The 25,716-nt window shown below is 42.9% G+C and overlaps 1 protein-coding gene across 2 annotated transcripts; it reads right to left on the bottom strand.

Annotated features, from left to right (window-relative positions):
- Positions 1–1,703: 1,703 nt before the first annotated feature.
- Positions 1,704–24,956, bottom strand: YIPF6 (Yip1 domain family member 6). 2 transcript variants are annotated; one of them, XM_036271276.1, is made up of 7 exons: positions 24,875–24,956; positions 17,248–17,376; positions 15,738–15,816; positions 11,918–11,960; positions 8,852–8,977; positions 7,941–8,098; positions 1,704–6,184 (listed from the first exon to the last, which is right to left on the bottom strand). In XM_036271276.1, the coding sequence occupies exons 1-7, from the start codon at positions 24,929–24,931 to the stop codon at positions 6,069–6,071; spliced, it is 708 nt and encodes a 235-aa protein (XP_036127169.1). In that variant the 5' UTR covers positions 24,932–24,956; the 3' UTR covers positions 1,704–6,068. The 2 variants fall into 2 exon arrangements, with proteins under 2 accessions (XP_036127169.1, XP_036127170.1); XM_036271277.1 differs by having other exon boundaries at positions 24,841–24,945.
- Positions 24,957–25,716: the final 760 nt, after the last annotated feature.

The following is a 25,716-nucleotide window of genomic DNA, read 5'->3' on the forward strand; positions in this document are numbered from 1 at the left end:
GAATCCCAACATTTGTGGCCACGTTCGTTTCCTAATACTGCAGCTCAGAATGACGATTACCCACTCGTCTGCAGTGCTGGCCACCCCAGGCCTCCCCACAGCCCTTGACTGGGACTCGAACTTGGGACCCTTCGGTGCGCAGGCTGATGCTCTGTCTGCTGAGCCACACTGGCCAGGGCCAAATTCACTGTTATTTTTAACCAATTTTAGCGAATAAGCCATATGTTAGAAAACACTGTAGTAATTTCGCTGACATAAATATTACCTATCTCCAGCTATAGTCTACATCTTTAAAGCCCAGAGTCACCACTCGTATATTTTGCGGTCTGCTTTCCCTTTATGGTATGGGTAAATGATAAGATATGGGCGAGTAGCTATTCATCATCCTTTGCAGGAATTTTCTTTGTTGCGGAGGCTCCTTGTGGTCTGTTTGCCTCTCGAGTCAGCCGATTTTGACTTAATTTAATGTAGAGAGTGCTCATGCCCCTCTCCTGTATCACCGGGGCCTTCATCCTTTACCCTCAAAAGCATCCTACGCATGCCCTGCCTTTTCCCTCTGAAGGTACAGACTTCCTCATCCCAGCACCGCTCACTATTTAGCTTCCCTCCCACTTCTGGCTCAGGCCCTGTTCAAAAGTGTGATGATCCAGAGGAAGGACATGGTAAGAGGCCAGTTCTTACCTCCGTGCTGTTGTTGAGAAAAGTTAACGATTGCTCTACCCAGGCCAGGTAGGGACGGACGCCCCCTGCCCCAGAGAGCCGGGCTTCAGGTCCTAAAAACCTGTAGTCCCCCTACCTGACAGAAGCCACGTGGAAGCAGTCGACACAAAGGAAAGGCATTGGCTCTGAAATCAGATCTGGGTTCAAAATAGAGCTCTGCTATTTACCACATGAATGGCATTGAGTAAGTTACTGGATTTTTTTTTTTTTTCAAAAACAATACATTCCCTTTTTGAATTTTTATTTTTAATCCTCACCCGAGGATATTTTTCCATTTATCATCAAATAGAGTGGGAGACAGGGAAACTCAATCGACTGGTTGCCTCCCGCATGCCCCTGACCAGGGCTGGGACGAACTGCAACCAAGGTGCGAGGTACATGCCCTTGACCGGAATCGAACCTGCGACTCATTGGCACACAGGCCGACACTCCGCTGAGCCAGACTGGCCAGGGCACATTCCCTCTTTATTTGTGAGTCTTTGTACACTGAATTCCCCCCTACTGGGATGCTCTCCCTTTACCTCATTTTTTACCTGATTTACTCCAGGTATCTTAATAAGCCCTCCATCTGTGCACTCCCTTAGGAATTACCATTTGTTGTAATTATTTTGGCAATGTCTGCTTTCTCATTACAATGTGAGCTCAGGAAGGACACGCCTGTGTTGTTCACTGTTCTACTCACTTAGCAGATCCTCAGTCATTATCTGTGAATAAATAGATGTTATTCCCACTGCATAGCTGAGGAAATCAAACCTCTGAGGTCTTAGGAATAGAACCAGTACTATGAGCAACCAGATGCATCTGTTGACGATAAACATGCACATTTGGAAAACCTCCTGTATTATATAGCGGCCTTCCGGCTTTAAGGGACACCCCTGCCCCAATGGGTCCGTCATGTCAAGGTTTGACTGTGTGCTGCAAATACCTTCGTGCCGTTCAGCACAAGAACAGGGCGACACAAAGTCTCCTTTTCCAGTGTTTTTATTTGCACATTTAACATTCACAAATAACGTTACGGATTTATTCTTTTCACAGATTCATTATTTATAGGAAAGAGCAGGATTAAAATGGAGCACTGAAGTTTCCCCCAAGTCACCAGCAGGACTGCGCGGAGCACAAAGGCTCAGCGAGAACGAGCACAGAGCGAACAAGAGCAGTGTGTGGCCACTTCCTACCAGGCAGGAGCACTGATCGCATTAGCACAAAGCCTTCACTCTGTTCTTTCTTTCCCCCACCTCGTGCAACCCAAATAGAAAGGCATTCTATTCTGACATCTGAGAAGAGACTGCAAAGGGAGGGGAGATAAAGCTGGGACAATAAGAAAGGGACAGATCTTAGTGAGCCTTACGGTGAAGTTGAAGATTTCGGACTTTCTCCCTGAGGACAGTGAAGAGAGCGAGGTAAACATCTGAAGAGACAAGTGAAATTCTGATGCATTAACCATCCCTGGGAGAATTTTTTAAAAGGCAGAAGTTGTTGTATCCTTAAGACTTTAAAAGAAAAAGGGTAGGGGAGAGAAGAGGGGGTTGAGGAGGGAAAAGGGCAGCAAACCTAACACTTCCCAATGTACAACTGTTCTTGTGTTTTCTCAGATGCTGCTAATATTGTGTTCTATTATATCCAGGAAAAAAGATCCAGAGTTATCTACCTTCAGTCAGTTGTAGAGTGTAATGGGTAATAACAGGGACTGGACCCTGGGGAAGGGGTATATTCATTTCATGTACATAACAATGCAATTCCAAACTGTGCCCTACTGTGCTCTGTCCACTGTTTTTCCTCTTCTAAACCAATTTACTTAACCTTTCTGTGCCTCGATTTTCTCCTTGTAAAAGGAGAATTGTAGTGCTTTATGCTGAGGATTAGAGATGCATGAAAAGCACTTAAGAACAGTGCCCGGCCAAATCCAGAGAGACAGAAAGCAGACTGGTGGTTGCCAGGGGCTCCGGAGAAGGGGACCAGGGAGTGACTGCTAATGGATACGGGTTGTCTTTGAGGAGTGATGAAATGTTCTCAAACTAAAGCGGGGAGAGCTGCACAGTTATGTGACTATATTGGAAAAAAAAATCACTGACCTGTACATCACTTTTAAAGGGTGAATTTATGGTTAAGGTATCCCAATAAAGCTATAAAAAATTCTTAAAAAAATAGAATAGTGCCTGGCACACAGTAACTGCCCAATAAATATTAGCTATTATTAGTAGTAATATTATTGTCATTAATATTCAGCCATCCTATGGCCTAAGTAAACCCCTAAAAATTCTTTATTTTTAATAAAAGCCCACAGAATCTAAAAAATTACTTCTAATTTACATACATGGATTAACATTCACACATTTATTTCGGTCTAAATTGCCTCAGAAATTAACAGTGTGAGAATCACAATTTCACAACTTTACTCTGGAATAAAACAGTCGCATGCTATGGACTTCGGGTCACACACTGCTAGGCTTTAGATAAATTCCAATGGTTGATGTTACCCGAAATTCTGGAAAGACAGGAAATTTTCATTCATCTCCAGGAGTAAACAGGAGATCCAATAAACAGAATATACAAAGTCCATAATTAGGTCTTCATATACAAGCTTACTAGCCTTCCAAACAATTTCAGGGGGCACTTCATAAAGAGATAATTCTAGTCAACAGCAAAATGCTTCCAGTCTCGTGCCCTGTGACTCCACCTTGTCTAACAGAAAACCCCCAATTCAACCCATGTAATAAGCCTCGTAAGAGGTGAAAGACTTGACAATTACTCGACTGACTTTCGAAGCCTACACTGCATATTCAGATATGTTTGGATCAACTGAGTTTTTATAATCTGGACAGCGATTAAATGCAGTCTTCACCTTTCCTATTGCTCAAGAGTATAACAGTGGAGTCTCGATCTCAGACTAGGAGCAGCAGGGATCAGCCGGGCTGGCAGCGGTGCCCGCTTCCACTGACGTGCGCAACGTCCCCCCTCCCGGAACAGGGCTGCCTGTGTTGCAGTCCCCTTCCCTGCTGGTCGTCCTCTCTATAATTAGCCATGGAACGTACTCAGATCTTCTGTCACAGAATCCAATGCCCTTTTTGCGTGTTGTAGGAAAATATTTATATCCTCAAACTGACTACTCGTTTTCAGAAAGATAATTAAATTTCATTTTACCCACCTTCATTTAAATGAAGTAACACCACTCGCTAAGACACCCAAGAACAACAGATTAATATACAGAACTGCCTCCACACCCACTATATACAACCCCCTCCCATACGCGCACACACACACTCCCCGCAGACTTGTGGCCTTAAGAATTTTTCACCAAATATTTAGCCTGAGTAAGTAAAATTTGGTAAATACTTAATTCCCTTTTGAGAAGCATGGTTGTTTCTTTAATCTTATAATCACTGGGACAGATTATAAAATAACTTTGGAACAGAGATCTTTTTAGTGACAGTTAGAAGATTTCAGACAATGGCTATGGATGATAATTTAGGACTAATTTCAAAATTAGGACCAGTTTCACAGTATTTTCTTTACCTAACTGAAGCACTGAGTTAGTACTCCGACAGGGTTTATTTTTAAATTTAAAGGGGAATTTGAAATAAATACAAATACAGGGTGTCCCCCCCAAAACTATCTACAGGGTGTCTGTAGATTCTATTACATTTTGAAAATGAGATGTATTTTAATAAACACTGGCTTTATGATTACACTTTTTTGTGTATACAGTTTTGGGGAGACACCCTATATGTAACTAAGGCTGGGACAGAGAGGGCCAACTTTGAAATGCTTTTGTAGTTGAATATCATTCCAAGAACCCAACTGTCCAAGTATTATTCACTTGGTTAATCTGGGGATGGAGAAAATATGTTTTTTAAATCATACAGCTATGTGTAGGTAGTCTTTAAATACAAAACGAATAAATATTTAAATTCTATGATAAAGAAAAACGTGGAATAAGACACTGCTATCTTTCTAAGTAGCTGTGTATTTACAATAAACGTCTGCCCGACTCCTGGTCTTTGTCTATTAAGAGTTCTTCAGTGTGCAGTTTATAGAAGGCAGCAGCTCATGTTACGTTCAAGGAGCCCTGTTTAGCTCAGCATCAGTCTGCTCCAGGCAGTCTACTCCCTGAAAAGTCTTCCCACGTGTGTGCATGAACAGCTGAGAATACAAGTAGGTGCCCATGTGCAAAAAAGTACTTGCCTAAAGGAGAGCTAATAAACTTTACAAAGGAAGTCCAGAACCAAGAAACGAAGTTGCTATTCCCCAACACCCAAACCACAGCCAATGAAAAAAGTGCTGGACCCACGAGGAAAAGGCGGCAGTTATAAAGCCAGCTCAGCCCACATCACGCTTCGAGCGTCGAGCTGTTCTATGAATCGGCCATCAGAACAGTAAACCTCTCCCTGTTCACATGGTTAAATGCAGGACTGAGATTTAGCTTTACTTTCCAGTTACAGGCCACAGGCCACTGAATCATGAAGAATTCCTTACAGCTATGCTATATTCGAACTGCCTCATTCTACCTTTAAGAGAAGGTGCCCACAGGGTAATATGCCTTAGGGACCCACCAATCGATATTTCGGAGGCGTTCTACTTGGACCAAGTCAAGCACTGGACCACTGAGAGCTTCAGCCAAGGGAAAAGGAGATGCTAACATCTCAGCTCGCATATTGAGAGCTAGGGTGTGAGATCAGAACCAGGGTGGCACTGAGGTACTGTTAAGCATGGCAGTAAGGTGATGATACAGAAAGATGAAAAGATGCTGATTCTTGAAATATCTCTTGCTTTTTCAAAAAGCAACAAGTGCAGAATTTTCTATGATCAAAATCTGAATATGGTTAATGAATGTTTCTCCCCCCCACACCCATGAACCCTGTCTGTCACTGCCTTTTTAAACATGAGACAGAAATAAAAGAAAATGACGACAGACTTATGTATTCTAATAAGAGAGGCATATTCTAACAGTCATAAGACAATGTGTTTAAGAGCCACGCCTAAACTGGGATTCTCAAAACTGCAAAGAGAGTTACCACATCTATTCAACGTGCGGGACGCATCCGTGTGCTTTCCGGGCCATCAGCAGTCACCCAAAGGACCGCAGTGACCCTATTACGCCTGAAGAAGGCGCGATACTGTGTGTACTATGCGCATGTATCTTAGAGAAATGACGTTAAGACAAAAGAACAGCCTTTCAAACATCAGTTCCTTACATAAGTGGCGACAGTGCTTTATGGCTCCTTTATCATCTCCTCACAAAATACCTCCAAAATGAGACAAAACAGGGCCAGAGACAAAGCTCCAGGGTGAATTGCATTGTTCAGATGAGCTTTCAATTCACTGGGTTTTCATTTCCACTTCCTGATTCACTAAGGAGTGAAGGTGAGAATCATCCAACTGATGACAAAATAGAATAAGAAAACAGGATACACGGCCAGGGCTTTGCGGCTCGGAGGCTGGCTGTCAGCAAGGAAGGCTGTAGAGGCTGCAGGAACAAAACAGAACGAATGAGACTGCATGTGAGGCTGTCACTAGGAACACTTACTAACTTCAGTATGCGCGGCATAGTCCGGAACAGGGTTATTCTCTCATGTTCACGCCCCCCGAGAAAAATGCACCCTGCCGCCCCGTTTTCCAGACAGCTCAGGGATGCTTGTTTCAAGGACCAAAGCTTTGCAAGTTTTCAGCATTTCAGATGGAAACCCTTCTAAAAGGGGCTTCTTACTGTTTTCTGAGAAATCCTTAAACTGCGCTGAATGGGCTTCTAAAAATGTGCCAGGTTTCTTTTGCTACTATGCCAAATGGCCTTATACTGACAGGCCTTTGGAGTCATTGTTTTTCTTCTTAAGTTCTCAGCTCTTTCAGATGCCATCCCTCCCTCCTGTCTGCCCAGGAAACACCTAATTATCAGTGATAACCCTGCAAAGCAATCTCTCCTGAACAACCAGCTGGTCCCCGGCCAGCAGAGGTGGGTCCGCCCACTTCCCTCCTCTGCGGTCCCACTGCGCCTACACAGACTTCCACCTCCCACCTGGAACGCTTGACTGTCTGTCAGTCCTTCCAGGTCTGGCTGATCCACTGCATTGTGAACTCTGAAGATGGAGAACATGCCAGGCACAGCGCCTGACACAGTTTGTGCTTCATAAACACTTGCTGAATTAAAGCATGAAAGCTTCTAACATTCTACTCTCTGAACTGCTTTGGGCCTGGACACTGGATAACTAAGCTATTCAGAATCACATGTATGATAAATGGTCAAACTCTGAGGACATCTGGGGCTTTCCCATGGGTAAAGCACCCAAGCTTAATATACAGTCTTTGGAGTATCATTTCTGGCACTCTCGGACTGTTTTTTATTTTTTTTATTTTTATTACTATTTGGCTTTTAACCATGTTCCAAGCAAAGAGATGTTACTGCACTTAAAAATATTAGGTAGGTAGTCTGTTTATCCCATTTTTTAAGATGCTAGTGAACACTTCTGGTGTAAGGTGGAACTTGAGAACTTTAGGAATGTGAGAACAATGAGCACACAGCACTCAATGCCACCGCTGTACGGTTGTCCTAATCTTGAGCAGAATTTTCTCCAGAAGCAGTAAAGTACTATATAATGACACTTAACCCATACTGAGAGGTAGTCCAGTCAAGTTCTAAGTGGATATGTGATCTGCTTGGCTTTGAAATTGGATTCCCCTATGCAGTAGTCATGTGTCCTAAGGCAGGATGCTTCACCTCTGTCTGTTCCTCATGCATAAAAACGGGACGACTGCTAACAGCTTTAATTTATTAGAGCCACTGTGAGGGGTCACTGAGATAACACATTTAAAGCACTTACAACAGTGCCTGACCTATGATTAGCAATCTATAAATGCTAGCAATTGTTTTTCTTATGAATACTTTGTCAGGAAAAGGCCCGTCGTTTCTCAAGTCACCTATGCCTCCTATGTACGCCAGGACTGAGCTAGGTCCAGTGGAATCTCCTTTTCCAACCCTATGCAATATTTAAGGACTTTTTTAAAGAGACATACCACTCCCCACATCTTAGAAGTCCTGATACCCAACTCAGATAAGATGGACATCATATCGAACAATGCCCATTTAGAGCAGAGGGTTCTATAGACAACACAGGCAAGAATCATATTGCTCCCATGTGAGTTAGGAGTTATACTGCTTCTCATCTGGTCTTCATCTCTAACACGTGCTTTTGTCTGCTCTGCTATTGTAAAGATTAGTATATTCTTACCTACTATAGACCAGACAAACATCATGATCACCACAAAAAGCCGGATTATGAAGTTTATTGGTCCTGGCTTGGCCAAAAGCACCAGTCGGCAAACCAGCAGTGCCACCGTCAAGGGAAGTATACAGTAACCCAGCACACAGAGGCTCTGAAAAAAAGATCTAGAAAACAACACATACCCATAAAAAAAAATACAGCTGACCTGCATCATGATAGCTATTACACAGATTTCTACATAATACCTATACCCTAACATTGCTTTTATGAGGCTAGGCCTCTGGATGCTTTTAATTTTTCTCTCCATACTCTTCCTTCTCTCCTTTCAAACTCAAGAGTCAACCATCTAGAAAAGGGTGGGGAACCTTTTTTCGTCTGCCAAGGGCCATTTGGATATTCATAGCACCATTCGCGGGCCATACAAAATTCTCAGCTTAAAAATTAGCCTGCTATATTTGGTCAGGCTAATTTGGTGGGGCGTGTGATGTTAGCTGGATGCTCCCCACCCAATCTAGGATATCAGATGATCCACTAATTCCTAAAGGCCTCTTTCTCCCACTGAACCTCTAAGACAGTAGTTCTTAATCTTTTCTAGTTTAGAGACCTGGTTGAGAAACTGTTGAAAGCTATGGACCATCTGTTCCCCTAAATGGACATAATCCTCTTAACACACAAAATTCTGCTTACGATTTTAGGGCTGGAGAGAGCACCTGAAGCTTATCAACGGACTCTGGATGATTTAGGATATTTTAACTCAACCAGCTTATCTCTGTTCAGTGGTTTTAGGAGAACATTCTTTTTGTCCCTCATTTATTTTGATTTTTCTTTTCAAAAATTACCTAACTAGCCACACTCCCTTAAAATCCTAAGATATGCTACCTAGCACATGAAAAAGGAGAGATCTTAATAATACTCACATGTTTCCTCCAAGAAGTTTGGAGTTGAGGGTGATGGTCACTGCACCAAACCAGATAATGACAAACACTTCTGCAAACTGGGGCCCTCCATCATTCTCACTATCTGCAGAGCCTCTCTGAAGCATTCTGTGACAAGGAAACGGCATGAGAACGGTCTCCTCTTTTACTTCGAGCAATCGAGTTAAGGAGTGGGTTCTCCAAGTGTGAACCAGGGAGCTGCCCTACACCTCACCTGAAGATCTGTAATATGTAGGCTGTGTGAAAGGAAAATTCCAGAAGGATTTGGCAAGGCTCCCTTCCTTCAAATTCCAAATGCCTCAGGAGTACAAGGGGTGCTCCATTTGGCTTTGTCGGAATGCTTAAACGGATCACTGAAGACCTTTTTTGGTTAGGCAGAGGTTATAAACTGAAAGGTCAGATGTGGCTCAGACATGAGGTTGTAGTCCACACAATACTTGAAATGCTTTTCAATTCAAGGTGACATTATTTTAAAATTGAGAAGTTTCACATAAAAATAATGTATTTCTAGATTTTCTTTTGTTATTTATTGATTTGAGAGAGACTGATTTGTTGTTCCAGTTATTTACATTCATTGCTTGCTTCTTATATGTGCCCTGACCGGGGACTGAACCCACAACCTTGACATATCGGGACAAACCTCTAACCATCTGAGTACCCAGCCAGGGCCTATTTCTGGACATTCTTGCCGAATCAGAGGAGTTTCTAACAGCGAGCTAGCACTCCTACATGACAACAACCAGGTGCAGTTGCCATAGCAGCAGGTTCCCTCACAAGGGGCTTCCAGTCACCAATTCACAATGTACACATTCACCTAACTTCTCTAGCCCTTAGACACACATGAATTTGTAATCCCTGGGTTAAGGTTTTAGTTCTGACATTTAAAAATGGAAACAGTCTATAAACCTCTTTTTTTAAACTTTTTTTTTTCTTTATTGATTTTTTTTAGAGAGAGAGGAAGGGAGAGGGAGAGAGAAACATCAATGAGAGAGAACATCGACTGCATGCCCCCCAGTGGGGATTGGGCCTACAACGTAGACATAAGCCCTGACCGGGAATCAAACCAGCGACCTCTGGTGCATGGGTTGATGCTCAACCACTGAGCCACACCAGCTGGGCTATAAACCTCTTTAGTTGTTGATTTTTAAAAATCAAAATAAACAGATTATTACTAAAAGACTTTGTTTTCAAATTGAGTAGTTGAACAGTCACTTAAATATCTTTCCTTGGTCTAAGAATTTTACAGGTGTCAATTGTCTTGAATTTTGGACCTAGAACACTTGCACTCAGTGTTATTTTTTTAGAAAAGTCATAAGTAACACCAAATTCATGACCTCTTCTTACGCCATAGTATAGAGAAGTCACATAGTAAGTCTTGCCCTGCTATGCTGTTTGCCAGCCCAGGCTTCTGTATTCTACAGTTGTGCATACTCCATCCTGCGTCCTGAGAAGCTGATGCAAAGCATACCAGCCCTCATGATTATGTGCGGTCTGGAACCCCTACTACTTCAGCATGGTGCACCGAAAAAGACAGGAACTGTCCTGGAAGACAGAAGAGCCGGACACTGATCCTAGTTCTGCCACTAGGTATGTAAACTGGAGCACATCGCTTGATGTCCTAGGACTCCAGTTTTCTTCTCTGCAAATAAGTGGGGTTAAATGACATAATTTCTAAGGATAATCTTTGAAAAGTAAAAAAAGTATATGCTCAGAGCTTCTAATATAAACCCTTCCATTAAGGCACTGAATTATTTCCTTGTTACGCTTATTAAAGGCATAAAAAAATAGCCCTCCATGTTATTATCTAAATCAGCATATGCTTGACACATGAAAAAATGGGTACAGAAGCCAGTAAGAAACTTGTTGAATTTAGAATCATAAAAGGTTAGGCCTTGAAAGGACCCTCAACCATCTCCTTTTACAGATAACAAAGAGAAAACCCAGAGAGGTTAGGCAGGAAGACAGTGAAACAGTCACGGAGGTAGAGAATGGGCAGTCGAGGAAACCTGAGGTGGAATCCCAGGTCTACCACTGACTATGTGATCTTGGTTCATCCTCCTCTCTAGGAACCTACGTTTGTTGAAAAGGGAAAATAACATTCACGTCTTATTACAAGGATAAAATAAGAAAAGGTATTTTAAAGTTTTCTGGAAAAAATCATTATACAGATTTTGATTATTAATAGCCTAAAGTCACTTTGCTGATAGCGGTCAGGATGAGAATTGACAACTGGATCCCAGGACAGGATTTTTTCCACTAGACCAGTGTTATATTCCCCTCGCCAATGGAACTGGGCTCTCCTGAGTCTTCCTTTACATACAGTGCATATGGAAAGCATCACTTATGGAAATATGATCTTGCTTCGAACTCTACCACTTCTCTCTAATATATTCTCCTTCTCATTCATATCTTGGTAAGATTTAAAAAGAACTATGTTTGCCCATAGAACTATGTTTGCCATGGCTCAGTGGGTTGAGCATCGTCCTATGGACTGAGAGGTCCCAGTTCAATTCCTGGTCAGGGCACATGCCTGGGTTGCAGGCTTGATCCCCAGTAGGGGGCGTGCAGGAGGCAGCTGACCAATGTTTCTGTCTCACATCAATGTTTCTATCTCTCCCTCCCTCTCTCTCTAAAAAGTCAATAAAAAATATTTTTTTAAAGTTAGCTCCTATAAAAAAATGAAGAAACAAATAAATAAAACAAAAAGAACTCTATGTGCAAATCAACAGTGTTTGAACCTATAGATATTTCATTCACTTAATGATATGGATGTATATGAGAGTAAATAAATGTTTGCTCAATAGAAATAGCTAAAACAGGCTAAGAAGTCATTGGTAAATGGAAGTAGATATAATGTTGACATCTTCAATTACATCACTTTTTGAAATGACCTGGAAAGCTATTCGACTTTTTAGATTTAAATACGTAAGAAATACAGTATGTCATAGAAGTCGTAAATAAAATATTCAGTCAAAATTTCCCTCAATTTTAAAATGCCTCCAAAAAGTCTAGTCTATCTCAAATGACAAAGGAAATATGTGTACTTACAATGCGAGTGTCACGCAAAGGATCAAAGGGCCCCATAAATCCCCTACAAGGGAAGAAAAGGCAGAAGATATTGTTAAGAAATAACCATGTAGTGTTTTCTGTCTTGATTCCAAAATCTACCTCTCCCACTCTTGGAATTCAGACATCAATGCTCTGTCTGCCTGCCCAAGCCTTCTCTCCTCTTACCCCTTTACTTGCCCTCCCTGCCTCCCAATGCTGAATGTCCTTCTTTATAGATCCTTTAAGTTTTGTTCATTTCATGTCCCGCAAATCACCCCTCTCCCCAACAAGTCACATTCCAGCAGGCTATAAAGACCAATGGATGACGAGTACCCTCAGAAAGAAGACTAGACTCAAATCACTTCACCAATCTGAGACTACATTAGACAAGGCAAGTATCATCAGGTCCATCTCACAAATATGAAAAATAAAGCTGAGAAGGACATCACTTTCCCAAGTTTATATGAACAGTTAGGTACAGAGGTGGGCCCACAACCAAGGCTTTTTTATTACTACTGTGAGGTTCTTTCCATCTGCCACATTGCTTCCCCTTTGTAAGTATTACATTGAACTAGAACGGAGTTGCTGCTCTTATAGGTAAAAAATCAGTCCAATATTGGTAATCTTATAAGGTTAAACTTTTTTATTTTATTCCTTTATTGATTTGAGGTGGGGGGAGAATAACATCAATTTGTTGTTCCACGTATTTAGGCATTCATTGGTTGACTCTTGTATGTGCCCTGACGGGATCACACCTGCAACCTTGGGGTATTGGGACAATGCTGTAACCAACTGAGCTACCCAGCCAGGGCTATAAGGTTAAACATTAACAAATAACATAACCACTTTCTGAAAACTATAAAAGGCTATGCCAACAGCAGGTCTAACCAAAGTGGTTCTCAATCAACAGTGACTGGTGATTAATATGGCAACGGTTCAGTAATATGCAGCTTACAGCACAATTACCTTCCTCACATGTATATAACTTTATCTGAAAGAATGCATATGTACACCTTTCAAATGAAAAACTGATTTCAAGTACAACTTGACATGAAGACACTAACTTTTTTAATGCATTTAAAATATTTTTAATTCATAAAAAATCTGCAACAGTATTTTTTTTAATCCTCACCTGAGGACATTTTTCCATTTATCTTCAGATAGAGTGGGAGGGAGGGAAGAACGGAAGGGAGGGGGGAGGGGGGAAAGCGAGAGAGAGACAGATTGAGAGAGAGAGAGCGCGCGAGAGCGAGAGAGAAACATTGATGCAAGAGAGACACATCGATTGGTTGCTTCCTGCTTGACCCTGACCAGGGCCGGGGACTGAACTGCAACTGAGGTACATGCCCTTGACTGGAATCGAACCCGAGACTCTTGGTCTGTGGGCCCACGCTCCAACCACTGAGCCAAACCGACCAGGGCTGCAACATTATTTTTTAATGACTTTTTTTATCCTCACCCGAGGATATGTTTATTGATTTTAGAGAGGAAGAGAAAGGGAAGGAGGAAAGGAGAGAGGGAGAGAGGGAAAAGGGGGATGAGGGGAGAGGGGGAGAAGAGGAGAGAAAAGGAGAGAGAGAGAGACATCGATGTGAGAAACATTGATCGGTTGCCTCCTGGACACACCCCAACCATGTGCCCTGACAGAAAATCGAACCCATAACCAACTGAGCCAACCTGCCAGCGTTCTGTAACAGTATTTTAAAATTATTTTCTTTTTGTTGTAAAACATATATACATAAAAAAACACAAAATCCATCCTGTAGTCACTATTAAGTGTGCAGATATTGAGTACATTCACCGTTGCACACCACCACCATCTACCTCCTGAACTTCTCATCTTTCCAACTGAAACTCCAACACGAAACAGCAGCTCTCCACTCTGCCCTCAGGCCCTGGCAACTATCATTTTCCTTTCTGTGTCTATCAAGTTGACCACTCTAGATACAGTATATGAGTGGAATCATAGACTCTATGTCCTTTGGTGTCTGGTATATTTCACATAGCATGATGTCTTCAAGGTGTATCCATGTTGTAGCACGTGTCAGAATTTCACTCCTTTTTAAGCTAAGTAATATTCTATCCATATATGGTACACATCATGGTGCGTACACCACATTTCATCTATTCATCCATCCATCAATGCATGTCTGTGTCCACCTTTTGGCTATTGTGAATAATATTGCTATGAACATGGGTGTACAGATATCTGTTCAAGTCCCTGCTTTCAATTCTCGTGGGCACCACCCAGAAGTGGAATTGCTGGAGTTATTCTCTGGTTCGTTTTTGAGGCACCACTGCACTGTTTTCCACAGCAGCTGCACCGTTTCACGCTCCCAGCAGCACCCGCAATGTACAGGGGTTCCAGTTTCTCCATATCCTCACCAACAGTTCTCACTGTCTGTTTCTTTGACTGATAACAGCCATCCTAATGGGTGTGAAGTGGGATCTTACTGTGTTGTCGGGAGTTATTTTTTAGATTATTTTTGTTTGTTTGTTTGTTTTATCCTCACCCGAGGACATTTTTTGTTCAGGTAGAATGGGAGGAAGAGAGAGAGAGAGAGAGAAACATCGACGTGAAAGGGACACATCGAGGGGCTGCCACCCGCACGACCGACCAGGGCCGGGGACAAACTGCAACCGAGGTACATGCCCTTAGCAGGAACCGAACCCGGGTCTCTCAGGACCACAGGCCGATGCTCTAACCGCTGAGCCAAACCGGCCAGGGCTTTTTTAGATTATTTTTTTAAAGTTTTTATTAATTTGTTTTTGTTACAGATGTTTCTCATTTTTCCCCCACTGACACCCTCCTCCCCTTCCCCGCTACCCCATCCCCAGCTCAGGAACTTTTTCCTTGCCACTTTGCCAACGGCTATAACAGGGCAAGGCGGAGTGCAAATTATGGCTGTGACTTGCTCACCCTTCATGCCGGCCTATTTATCTATCCCCACAAGATTTGAGAAGGGACCCTAACATATGACAGAAGCTAGTATTCATCACTAATCAGCAGACTGGCACACTGCTTCTGTATTGCGAGAAGCACCCTTGCTCTGAACTGAACCAGAGCAGCAGTTAAAAGTATCTTCACATCTGGGGTGGTAGTGGGAGATTGGAAAGGGTGCTGAACTTGAAAACTAGGTCCTCATCCTCCTGTGTGATCTTGACAAGGCGCTCAGCTTCTCTGAGACTCCTTTTCTCAACCTGTAAAACACTAACAATAACTCCTCCTTCACAAGGCTGTTGTAAGGATTCTCAAGCACCTAATTCAAGTTTTCTGATAAAGGGTACTAAGAAAACCAAGAATGCTTGATAAGAAAAGAAAAAGGTCCAACAGTTTGAAGAATCAATTCTAAACAACAGCCTAATTTATTGCAAACATTGTTGACAGAAATCTTGAACAAAGAAAGCAGTCATCAGACTAGATGATGCTTCTAAAAATAGAAATGTCAATAAAGGTACTATTAATTTGTTAATCCTTAATGGGTACTAGCTATTATTGTAATTGAGCAGTTGAACATTTTGCCTTTTCCTTGAGGATTGTGAGCAATTTGGTTGAACGAAGCCCCTAGGTGCTCACAGCTTCCAGAAATACTTTTTACAGTGTCCATTATAGCAGGTGAGGATATGGTGTAGGATTACTGGTGAAGACAATCTCTGAAATTCCATTCTAAATTTTAATTTCTTCCAAAACTTTCATTTATATATTCACTTAGATGTTTTTTCACACTGTAAAATGATGTCAGTTTTATCACCACAGAGCCTGTGCCTCATGAAGTGCTTATGAGAAGGTGTGATGAGAAGCAGCAAGCCTCATACTTACAATCTCTCAAAAGAGTATTACTTTTCCTTGGGTACAAAACATGCATGAATTTTTTCCCAACAGCTTTTAGATCACGCATCTGAAAGACATGAACAACTATTATACTGTGAGAACCAAGGTTTCTAGGCAGCCTCCTAACTTAATTTGCTAAAATTTCTTTTATTTCAATCTCCTGGGAGTCCTTTGTGGAACAAATTTTAGAGCTTAAATTCAAGTTTAACCCCGTCACTATGCAAACAACCCAGAGAGGCAGGATGTTCCTATGAACTCCTTAAGCCAACATCTATCTTGACCACACCCACCAGTCCTGTTTTGATTTTTAGAACTCTGTAAAAGAGAAACAGAGCCCTCCTAATAATGCTACTTATAGAAACTAAAATCTGTTCTGCAAAACATAGGAGCTGACGTTCAGTTTATACACAATGACATCCCAAGGGCCAATTAGCCTGCTCCCTAGCCACCCTATTCTCTACAATACAGAAAGTAAATTAATTTTCAACATTCCCAATTTAACTAGCAAATAAATCCTAGAAGCCAAGTTACCTAATAATCAAGACATCTGAGAAAGGGGACAGTAATATAATCTCTCAAAATGTAGTTGAGAGAATTCCATCCTAAACTTTCACCTAGAAATTTCATGTCATTAATAGTTCTTTGTAAACGTGATTTTAAACAACTGTTTAGCATTCTACTACCTACATGTAACATAATTTCATCTGTTTTTCAACTTTTCCCTATTACAAAGAATGCCGTAACGAATATCTTTGCATATTAACATTTTTCAGTATTTAAAAAAATATTTTTCTACGGGAAATATCGGGAGAAACACTGTAAAGTATGATTTTCTAACCATTATGCTGTACACCTGAAATTTCAAAAATTTCAGTATTATTACAAAATAATACTGAATGTAAAGTTTAACTTTTTTTTTTAAATCCTCACCCGAGGACATTTTTCCATTTTTTGTTCAGATAGAGTGGGAGGGAGAGGGAGAAAGAGAGAGAGAGAGAAAAAAAAACATTAACGTGAAAGGGAAACATCGAGTGGCTGCCTCTTGCATGACCCAACCAGGGCCGGGGACAAACTGCAACCAAGGCACGCACCCTTAGCGGGAACGAACCTGGGTCTCTCTGGACCGCAGGCCAACGCTCTAACCGGTGAGCCAAACCGGCCAGGGCTAAAGTTTAATTTTTAAAAATATAAAAAGCATTTTAAAAAAAGAAATTAATAAAAAAAATTTTCTACTTAAAAGAATTTATCTTTATACTATATCTGGAGACGCAGAACAATCAGCCTAAAGAGATTTGGAAAATTTAAGATTCTTAATACCCACTATAGCCAAACTGATTTCCAAAAAGGCTGTACCACATTATTCTCGAGGACAGAATCTGAAACTTCAATAAATAAAATACACTGAAAGTCAATGAACCAAACAAAAATATGACCAAGTGCTATTAGTTATTTAGTCCCCTGACACCGAACAGAAATCCTCTCAACTAGTCTAACTTACGATGGTACTCTGAACAGATTCATTTAACGTGGAGCTGTCGAATTCTCGAATGCGAGATCTCATAGGAATGGTGATTTCTCCTTCCACAGGGATATCTTGTGAGATGGATATATCTGAAAGGCCTGCGAACTAAGAAGAGTTAAAAAAAAGCACTTAAAGCCTGTAATTAATTGCAACATTCCTTAAAGACATCATCATTTCCTAGAGAGTAGGGACTACGCGTTTCTGTAGGGTTTTTAGTTTTTATTTTTTTCCCAATTTTTATGAATTTATTTTTGTTACAGATGTTTCTCCTTTTTTCCCCCTAGACACCCTCCTCCCAATCCTGCCCCTCCCCCAGCACTGTTGTCTGTGTCCATCGGTTACCCATACATGCATATAAGTTCTTTGGTTTATCTCATCCATCCCCTCTGCCCCCTCCTCTGAGGTTTGTCAGTCTGAACCGTACTGTTTTCTATGTCTCTGGGTCCATTTTGTTCATCAGCTTATTTTGTTCATTATATCCTACCAATAAGTGAGAACTGTAGGGTTTTTAAAGTAAAAGCCCACCAGACAAACAATGCAGTTAACTAAAATTCGCAAATGTTTATTTCTTTTCATTTAAAGGAGATCGCATATGATGGAAAAAATTATGACACAAATGACATAGACATTTCTTGCCCTCAAATATCTGGCTTATTCCAAGCATGAAATCTTCACATGGCACAAGCTAGCAAGACTCTGGGCTATTTGTGACCTGTCAGCAATCCTATCAGCACAGCCACAGTTCTGTTGCACTTCTGCTCCTTAGTGGCCTCTGCTGGCTAAAATGGAGCATCATGTGAAGCCTAAAGAGAAACTGGGAAGAACAGGGAAACAGCAAAATACATCCTGATCTATATTCCTTTTGCTAGGTTACCTGGCAACCAAGATCAAGTAACATTTCCAAAGTGAACTGCAAGATTTCAAACCTCTAAACATTTATGTTCATCTGCCAAATTTGATTATTGTGACTGAAACGCTGCAATCTTCAAATTGCTAAGAAAACAGAAGCAATCCTTTCTCATATGATTTTTGGCCCAACAGGCACAATATTTCGTGGGTAACATAAATAAAATACAAGACAGTATACAGAAATTAAAATAATAATAATAATAATAATAATGTTCAAAGAACTTATAAAAATCAACTTCTCACCTAGCCGGAGTGGCTCAGTGGACTGAGTATTGTCCCGTGGACTGACAGGTCCTGGTTTGATTCCCGGTCAGGGCACTTGCCCAGGTTGTGGGCTTGATCCCCGTGGTGGGGGGCATACAGGAGGCAGCCGGTTGATGTTTCCTTCTCACATCAATGTTTCTATCCCTCTCCCCCTTCCTCTCTCTCTAAAAAATCAATAAAAAAATATTTTTAAAAAATCAACTTCTCAATCAACTCTCAAGAGAAATGCAAATTAAAACTTTTTGAAATAAAAAGTTTCACCTGTTAGACTGGCAAAACTCCTAAAGTTTCATAACATACTCTGCAGTTGAAGCTGAGGGGAAAGAACACTCCCACTGCTGTGGGGACACAAAATGGTACTACGCGCTGTTGAAGATGAATATGGCGGTATCTAGTAAGTGTATATGAATCCCTTGTGAATGCAGCAATGCTCCAGGATGGCTTGTTTTGTGTTCTCTTGCTGCCTGCTACTGCTAGGGGAGGCAGGGCAATGCAGAAGGAATAGGCTTCGAAGATAAACAGGGCTCTGCCCTCACCTGTAAACACTGCTATACAAATTAGCTAACACGTAGCACACAGTCAATGCTCAATGTACTGTATTTGGAGAATTTTGCAGGCTTCTGGAGCCAGAAACTCTGGGTTCAAATCTCAGCTCCATCCTTTACTACCTGTGTGACCTTGAGCAGATTCCTTAACCTTCATGTAGAAAACTGAAACCACGATGCCATCATTACAGGGTTGCTGTGAGAAATAAATGTTTTAATACATGTAAAGCACTCAACAGAATCACAATAGGGGCTAGATCAATGTTAGCGCAAGTCTGAGATTCCCAGGGAGGTCATTCCAGTTCTGTCACTGTTGTATAATAAAAAATGTGGCTAGCCTTTGTCGCCTGTTCCTGGGCCCTAACAGGTTAGCTAACAGGTGAGTCATGGTAGGCTCCTAGACAGAGAGACCAAACACAAGTTTAAGGGTTGGGGCTTTGAATGTGTCATAAACCAGGCCTCTGAGGAGCTGATAACCCAGTCAATCATGCCTACATAATGAACCCCAATAAAAACTCTAGAGGCATTGGCGAGCTTCCCTGGTGGGTAATACTCTTCATGTTGCCACACTTTGATATGTCAGGGTAACAGGGTTCTGACTCCCCAGGGAGCAGACAAGGAAGCTTTGTGTTAAGGACCCTCCCAGACCTCACCCTAAGCATCTCCCTCTTTTGCTGGTTGAACTGTATCCTTTTGCTATAATAAAATTGTGATTTTACTATTTATTTATTTAAGAATTTAAAAAAATGTTCTTATTGATTTTTTTTTTTTTTTTTTAGAAAGAGAGAGAAACATTGATCGGCTGCCTCCTGCACACCTCCCACTGGGGATCGAACCCACAACCCAGGCATGTGCCCTGACTGGGAATTGAACCAGCAACCTCTTGGTGCATGGGCAGACACTCAACCACTGAGCCACACCGGCTGGGCAAAACTGTAATTTTAAATATAGTGCTGTCCTGAGCCTGAACTGGTAGCCAGTAGGTCAGAAGTGAGGATGGTCCTGGGAACCTCTGAACCTGTGGCTGGTGTCTAAAGGCAGGACAGTCTTGTGGAAGACTGTGGCTTATGAAATTTGACCTAACTCCAGCTAGCTGGTTTCAGAAGTCACAGCAGTCACAAAAGTGCCATGTGATTCCCACCCTATCCCCCATCCCAACCCTTCCTCAATATCGCTTCCCAAGAGAATTACTGACATTGTTCACTGAACCGAGCCAGGATCTGTGGCCCTCCAGAACCAGGTAAGACAAACAGGACTTGCAGGACCTCAGTTAGTGGGCCTTACTCCCTGACTAGTCCTCTCAGTGGGCATGAAAGGTGGCTTGGACCCTATGTCCTTTCCCTTGATCCTATGTAGGCAGGCTCATGCACATGTATGTACATGTGTGCACAGAAATACACATGCTCACTTTGTGGCCTGGCTTGGGCAAATATTGGGAGCAGGTATAGGCAGGGCCAAAAACATAGTAGGGACTGTAGCTTTAAGAAAGTGGCTGGGAGAAAATGGGTTATACTAAGAACTAAAATCCTGGAGAGAAAGAGAGAGAGAAGAATCAACAAGGGCAGGGGTGGGACAGCATCAAGCAGGAAGCAGCTCAGTCCAAGAGGCCTAGTTCCAAGAAGTGGAGAGGAGTGGCCAGTGGCATGGTCTCAAGCAGTCCCTTCACCTGGGACCAGCTTCCTTACTGATCCCAGGCTACAGCTATTATTACAGCTTTTCCCTGCTCCCTAGATATACAGGCAAGAGATAGGCATTATCCAAGACCCTGTCTTTCCAACTCTGTGCAGATAACCCATAAATGAACATCTCTAGCCCAGACCTCTTCTGAGTCTTGAAGTCCGGATTTTAGAGTCCAACTGCCTGTTGGATAGCTACTGGATGGCCTGCCAGTATCTCAAACTAAATGTGTACAAAACTGAATGAATCAACTTTTAGGGCCCCCCTCCTCCTATGTATTTCTGTTTAGGGCATCACTATCCTCCCATATGCCTACTGCCTTGCTTTTCAAAATGTGACTGAGAGCAGCGGCAGCAGCAGCCTGGGGAAGCTTGTTAGAAATGCAGAATCGCAGGCCCCATCCTGGACCTACTGAATCAGAAACTGCAGTATAACATGATTCCCCAGATGAAGGCTATGCACACTCAAGTTTGCAAAACTGACCTAAGATACTTCCAAGCACCGAAAACCCTCGAGGATTCCGCCTTTCTGGAATCCTGTCTCCCACCACTGCTGTAGTCCAGGCAGCCATCCCATCTTCCTAGAACCACTGCTCTCCTAGATTCCAGACATTCCCCATGGTAACTCTTCCTCCATTATGTTGTCAAATTCATGATTTAAACAGTTCCCTCCTCAAAAACTTCCACTGGCTTCCCACTGCCTAGTAAACCCCCCAGCTTAAAGACAATGAAGTATCACCTCACACCTGCCAGAATGGCTGCCATCAATAAATCAACAAGTGCTGGCGAGGATGTAGAGAAAAAGGAACCCTAGTGCACTGCTGGTGGGAATGCAGATGGGGGCAACCACTATGGAAAACAGTGTGGAGTTTCCTCAAAAAATTAAAAATGGAACTGCCATTTGACCCAGTGATCCCACTTCTAGCAATATATCCTAAGAAGCCTGAAACATCAATCAGAAAGAATATATGTACCCCCATGTTCATAGCAGCACTATTTACAATAGCTAAGATCTAGAAACAGCCAAAGTGCCCACCAGTAGATGAATGGATAAAAAAAGTAATGGTACATTTACACGATGGAATACTATGTGGCTATAAAAGAGGAGCTATTACCCTTTAAGACAGCATGGAGGGACCTAAAGAGTACTACACTAAATGAAATAAGCCAGTCAGAGAAAGATAAGTACCACATGATCTCACTTATATGTGGACTATAATGAACCCAATAAATTGATGAATAAAATAGAACCAGAGGCAAGGAAACATGGAATAGACTGATGAGTCTCAAAGGGAAGGACGGAGGGGGTTGCCATGGACACAGACAATAGGGTGGTGAAGGCCTGGGGTGGGAAATGGGTGGAAGGGGGCAATGGGAGAAATAAAGGGGGGACATCTGTAATACTCTCAAAAATAAAGACTAAAAAATAAAAATAAAAACAAAAAGAAAACAACTCCCAGCTTAGTAGTCAATAAGAAGTATCACTTATGCCCTGGCTGGAGTTGCTCAGTGGTTAGAGCGTCAGCCCTCAGACCAAAGTGTCTTGGGTTCGATTCCCGGTCATGTGCATGTACCTGGGTTGCAGGTTCGATCCTTGGCCAGTTGGGATGCATGCAAGAGGCAACCAATCGATGTGTGTCTCTCTCCCTCCCTCCCTCCCTCCTTCCCTCTTGTCCCCCCCCCCCAAATTGAGTGGATAAAGGTATCCTTGAGTGAGGATTTAAAATTTAAAAAAAAGAACACTTATTGCATGATTATTGTGTGTCAGGCACTATACCAAGGGTTTTACATGTGTTAACTCATCTAATTCATTTAAAAACTTATTACCTAAGGATTACTATATCTCCATTTTCCAGATGGGAAACTGCAGTGTGGAGGGGTCTGGAAATTTCCCCAATGTCCCACAGATAGTTAAATGACAGAGCTTAGAATCAAGCCTAGGCAATTTGACCCCAGAGCTCACATTCCTAACCACTGTTTCACACTGCCTCTAATTCATTAGCCTTATTTTTCAGGGCTTACCTCCTAATACTTGCTTGTGATCAGCCAAAGTGATCTTTCTGTTTTTCTAGAAATAGAGTAGGACCTTCCAACCTCTGTACCTTTGCCGATAAGAGGCTGTGTAGTACTACTGGAAATAATCTGGGCTTCGGAAGCAAACTGAGGTTCAAAGTTCAGGCCTGACCAACTGCTGGTAAGACCTAGAGAAATTGTCAAACCTCTCTGAGTCTCATGTCCTCAGGTGCAAGTAATACACAGTTTAAAAACAACCTAACGGAAATGGTTGCTGTGATGTTTAGAAAATATGCACAGGGTGTTGAACACCAACCTGGCATGTAGCAGGTACTCAATCATTTATAATTATTATGCTCACCTGGAATTTCAAATTGTACCCATCCTTTGAGGCACTCTCAGATATACCTTCACCATATACCTTCATCATCACCCCAACTAGACATGATGCATCTTCTTTTACATTTTGTTAATGTTTTCTGCCTTATTTTAACAGTGTACATTTGTCTTATCCCTACAAATTAGACTGTAAGCACCAAAAGAGCAGGCCATTTGTAGTCCCTAAAGCACCTGGCACAGTGTATTACACATTGTAGGAGTTCAATAAACGTTGAATACAAGTGGACTGGATACTGAGTAATGAGTGACCAGAACCAGTAAAATAAATCAGGGAAATCTTCATTAAAAGAGCAGTGGAGCAGTTTAAATGAAGGACAGGAACTAACAACAGCTGGGCACTTATAACTATGTCACCCAGGCACTATGTGTATATTAGCTCATTCAGTACTCTGACTAATTGTGTGATGAGTTATCATCTCCATTTTTCAAATGAGGAAACGGGTTCAAAATGATTTCTCAAGGTAACAAATGCTCCATGAGAACTTGGGCCTACTTAGTCTCTTTCACTGCTGTATCCCCAGTGCCTAAGAGTGCCTGGAACATAGTAGATGCTCAATAAATATTTATTGAGTGAATGAAGAGGTGAACAAATAGAGTTAGTAAGCTGAAGCAGGAATACAATCAGTTTTACCTGACTCCCATTTCAGTCCTCTTCTATATGGCCAATTTAAAACAGAGGACTTGGGAAGAAATGGGGTGGGGTGGGGCAAAAAGGGAGAAAATGGGAGACATCTGTAATACTGTCAACAATACATAAAATGTTTTAAAAACAACAAAAAAGAAACACCAGAGAAATAGGATGTACCATTTATTGAGCAACTGCTATATAACTAAACACTGGGAGATAACTGAACCCTGTTTAGGATAAGGGACTTAAGGACACAATGTTGGGTTAATTACACTCCTCAGTTCATGGCACTGATTGTATTAGACACTTTACATAAATTATGTCATTCCGTCTTCCTAAAAACTCTTCGAGGCTCCTCTTTTTAATCTCCATTTTAGAGATGAAGACATACTCTCCATGAAATGACTTGCCCCAAATCACACAAGCAGCAGGGTGGGTGATGCCAGTCCTGGTAAGTTTTGTTTTGTTTTGTTTTGTTTTTGGTACGTGCCCCTGCGGGAACCGAACCTGGGACACTCTGGTCCGCAGGCTGACGCTCCAACCGCTGAGCCAAACCGGCCAGGGCCAGTCCTGGTAAATTTAACTCCAAAACCTGTGTTATTAAATACCCGTCCAGGCTTTGGGCTTGTACGTGCAAAAGAAATACAACCCCCTGTACAAACATCCCCGGGAGCCAGAGAGCATCATGAGAACCTCAAGGAGCTGCGACAGGGAGGGCAGGGATGAAACCAAGATTACTCGGGTCCCTGCACAAATCAATAACCAAGTGACCACGTTGCGATCTCTCATTAACCCTACAATGCTGCTACTGCAGCACCGGCTAGTGACAGGTCTTGATAAAACTAGGGGACGGCAGACGCAAAGCTAACTTAGGAAATCACCCACAGCTCAGCATTTAACAGTGGAGGGGACGAGGACAAGCCCTGGGAGCCCGGGGAGGAAAGTGAATGGGAGCTTCAGAAGCCGGCGTGGAAGGAGCGAGGACAGGGACGGAGCGGGCAGCCCCAAGAACAGGTGCAGTGTCGGGACCGGCTCTGCCATCGGGTCCAGGAAGGGCCTGTCGGGACGAAGGGGTTCGGGCTCTCTCAGGCCACGAGCCCGTCACCCGACTTCCTTAAGGGACATTCCGCCTCACCCTCGGTCCCTTTCGTCGCAGATCCCCAGCTCACCAGGGGCCTGGTCGACGCTGCTGCCGGGTCTCCAGGAGACTCCGCCGCTTCCGCCATCTTGGCCCTCCTGCTCCCTGGCCGCTCCCACAAACCCTTGCGAACCTACGACGTGGAGGCCGGAGCCGTTGACGCGTCGTCCCGCGAGAGTCGCGTCACCGGGAGGCGCGCGAGAGCCCGGCGCCGGGTGCCGGCGAGAGGTTCTTGCACCTTCAGTGTCCTTCGTGCCCGCGGACCACCGGACGCGTCCCCGCTTCCACGCTCAAGCCCGACTGTCAGCTCGCTCCGTGGATCTGGGGACCAGGGCAGCGTTCCCGCCCCACGCACCGGTCTCCGGCTGGGGAGCCGGCTCAGCGCCGCACCTCGCGGGACAAGCCTGGCCACCGCGGCCGCAGGGACACTGCGTTCCCTTGCTCGGCGGATTGAGCGTGCACCATGCATCACAGGGTCGCGGGTCCATTCCCGATCAGGGCACGTGCCCGGGTTGCGTCCTCGATCCCCAGTGGAGGATGTTCAGGAGACAGCCCATTGATGTTTCTATTTCCCTCTCCCTCTCCTTCTCTCTCTAAAGAAAAAAAAAAATCAATTTTTAAACTTTTTAAAATAATTTTTTTTTATTGATTTGGGGGAGAGAGGAAGGGAGAGGGAGAGAGAGAGATAGAAAAATCATGAGAGAGAACACGGATTGGCCGCCTCCTGCATGCCCCCCACTGGGGATCTGGCCCACCACCCTGGCATGTGCCCTGACCGGGAATTGAACCTGCGACCTCTTGGTGCATGGGTCTATGCCCAACCACTGAGCCACACCGGTCAGGCCAAAAGAGTAAAAAAACAAAATTTAAAGG

The sequence above is a fragment of the Molossus molossus genome, unplaced genomic scaffold (genome assembly GCF_014108415.1).
Source record: "Molossus molossus isolate mMolMol1 unplaced genomic scaffold, mMolMol1.p scaffold_m16_p_2, whole genome shotgun sequence".
Classification (NCBI taxonomy): Eukaryota; Metazoa; Chordata; class Mammalia; order Chiroptera; family Molossidae; genus Molossus; species Molossus molossus.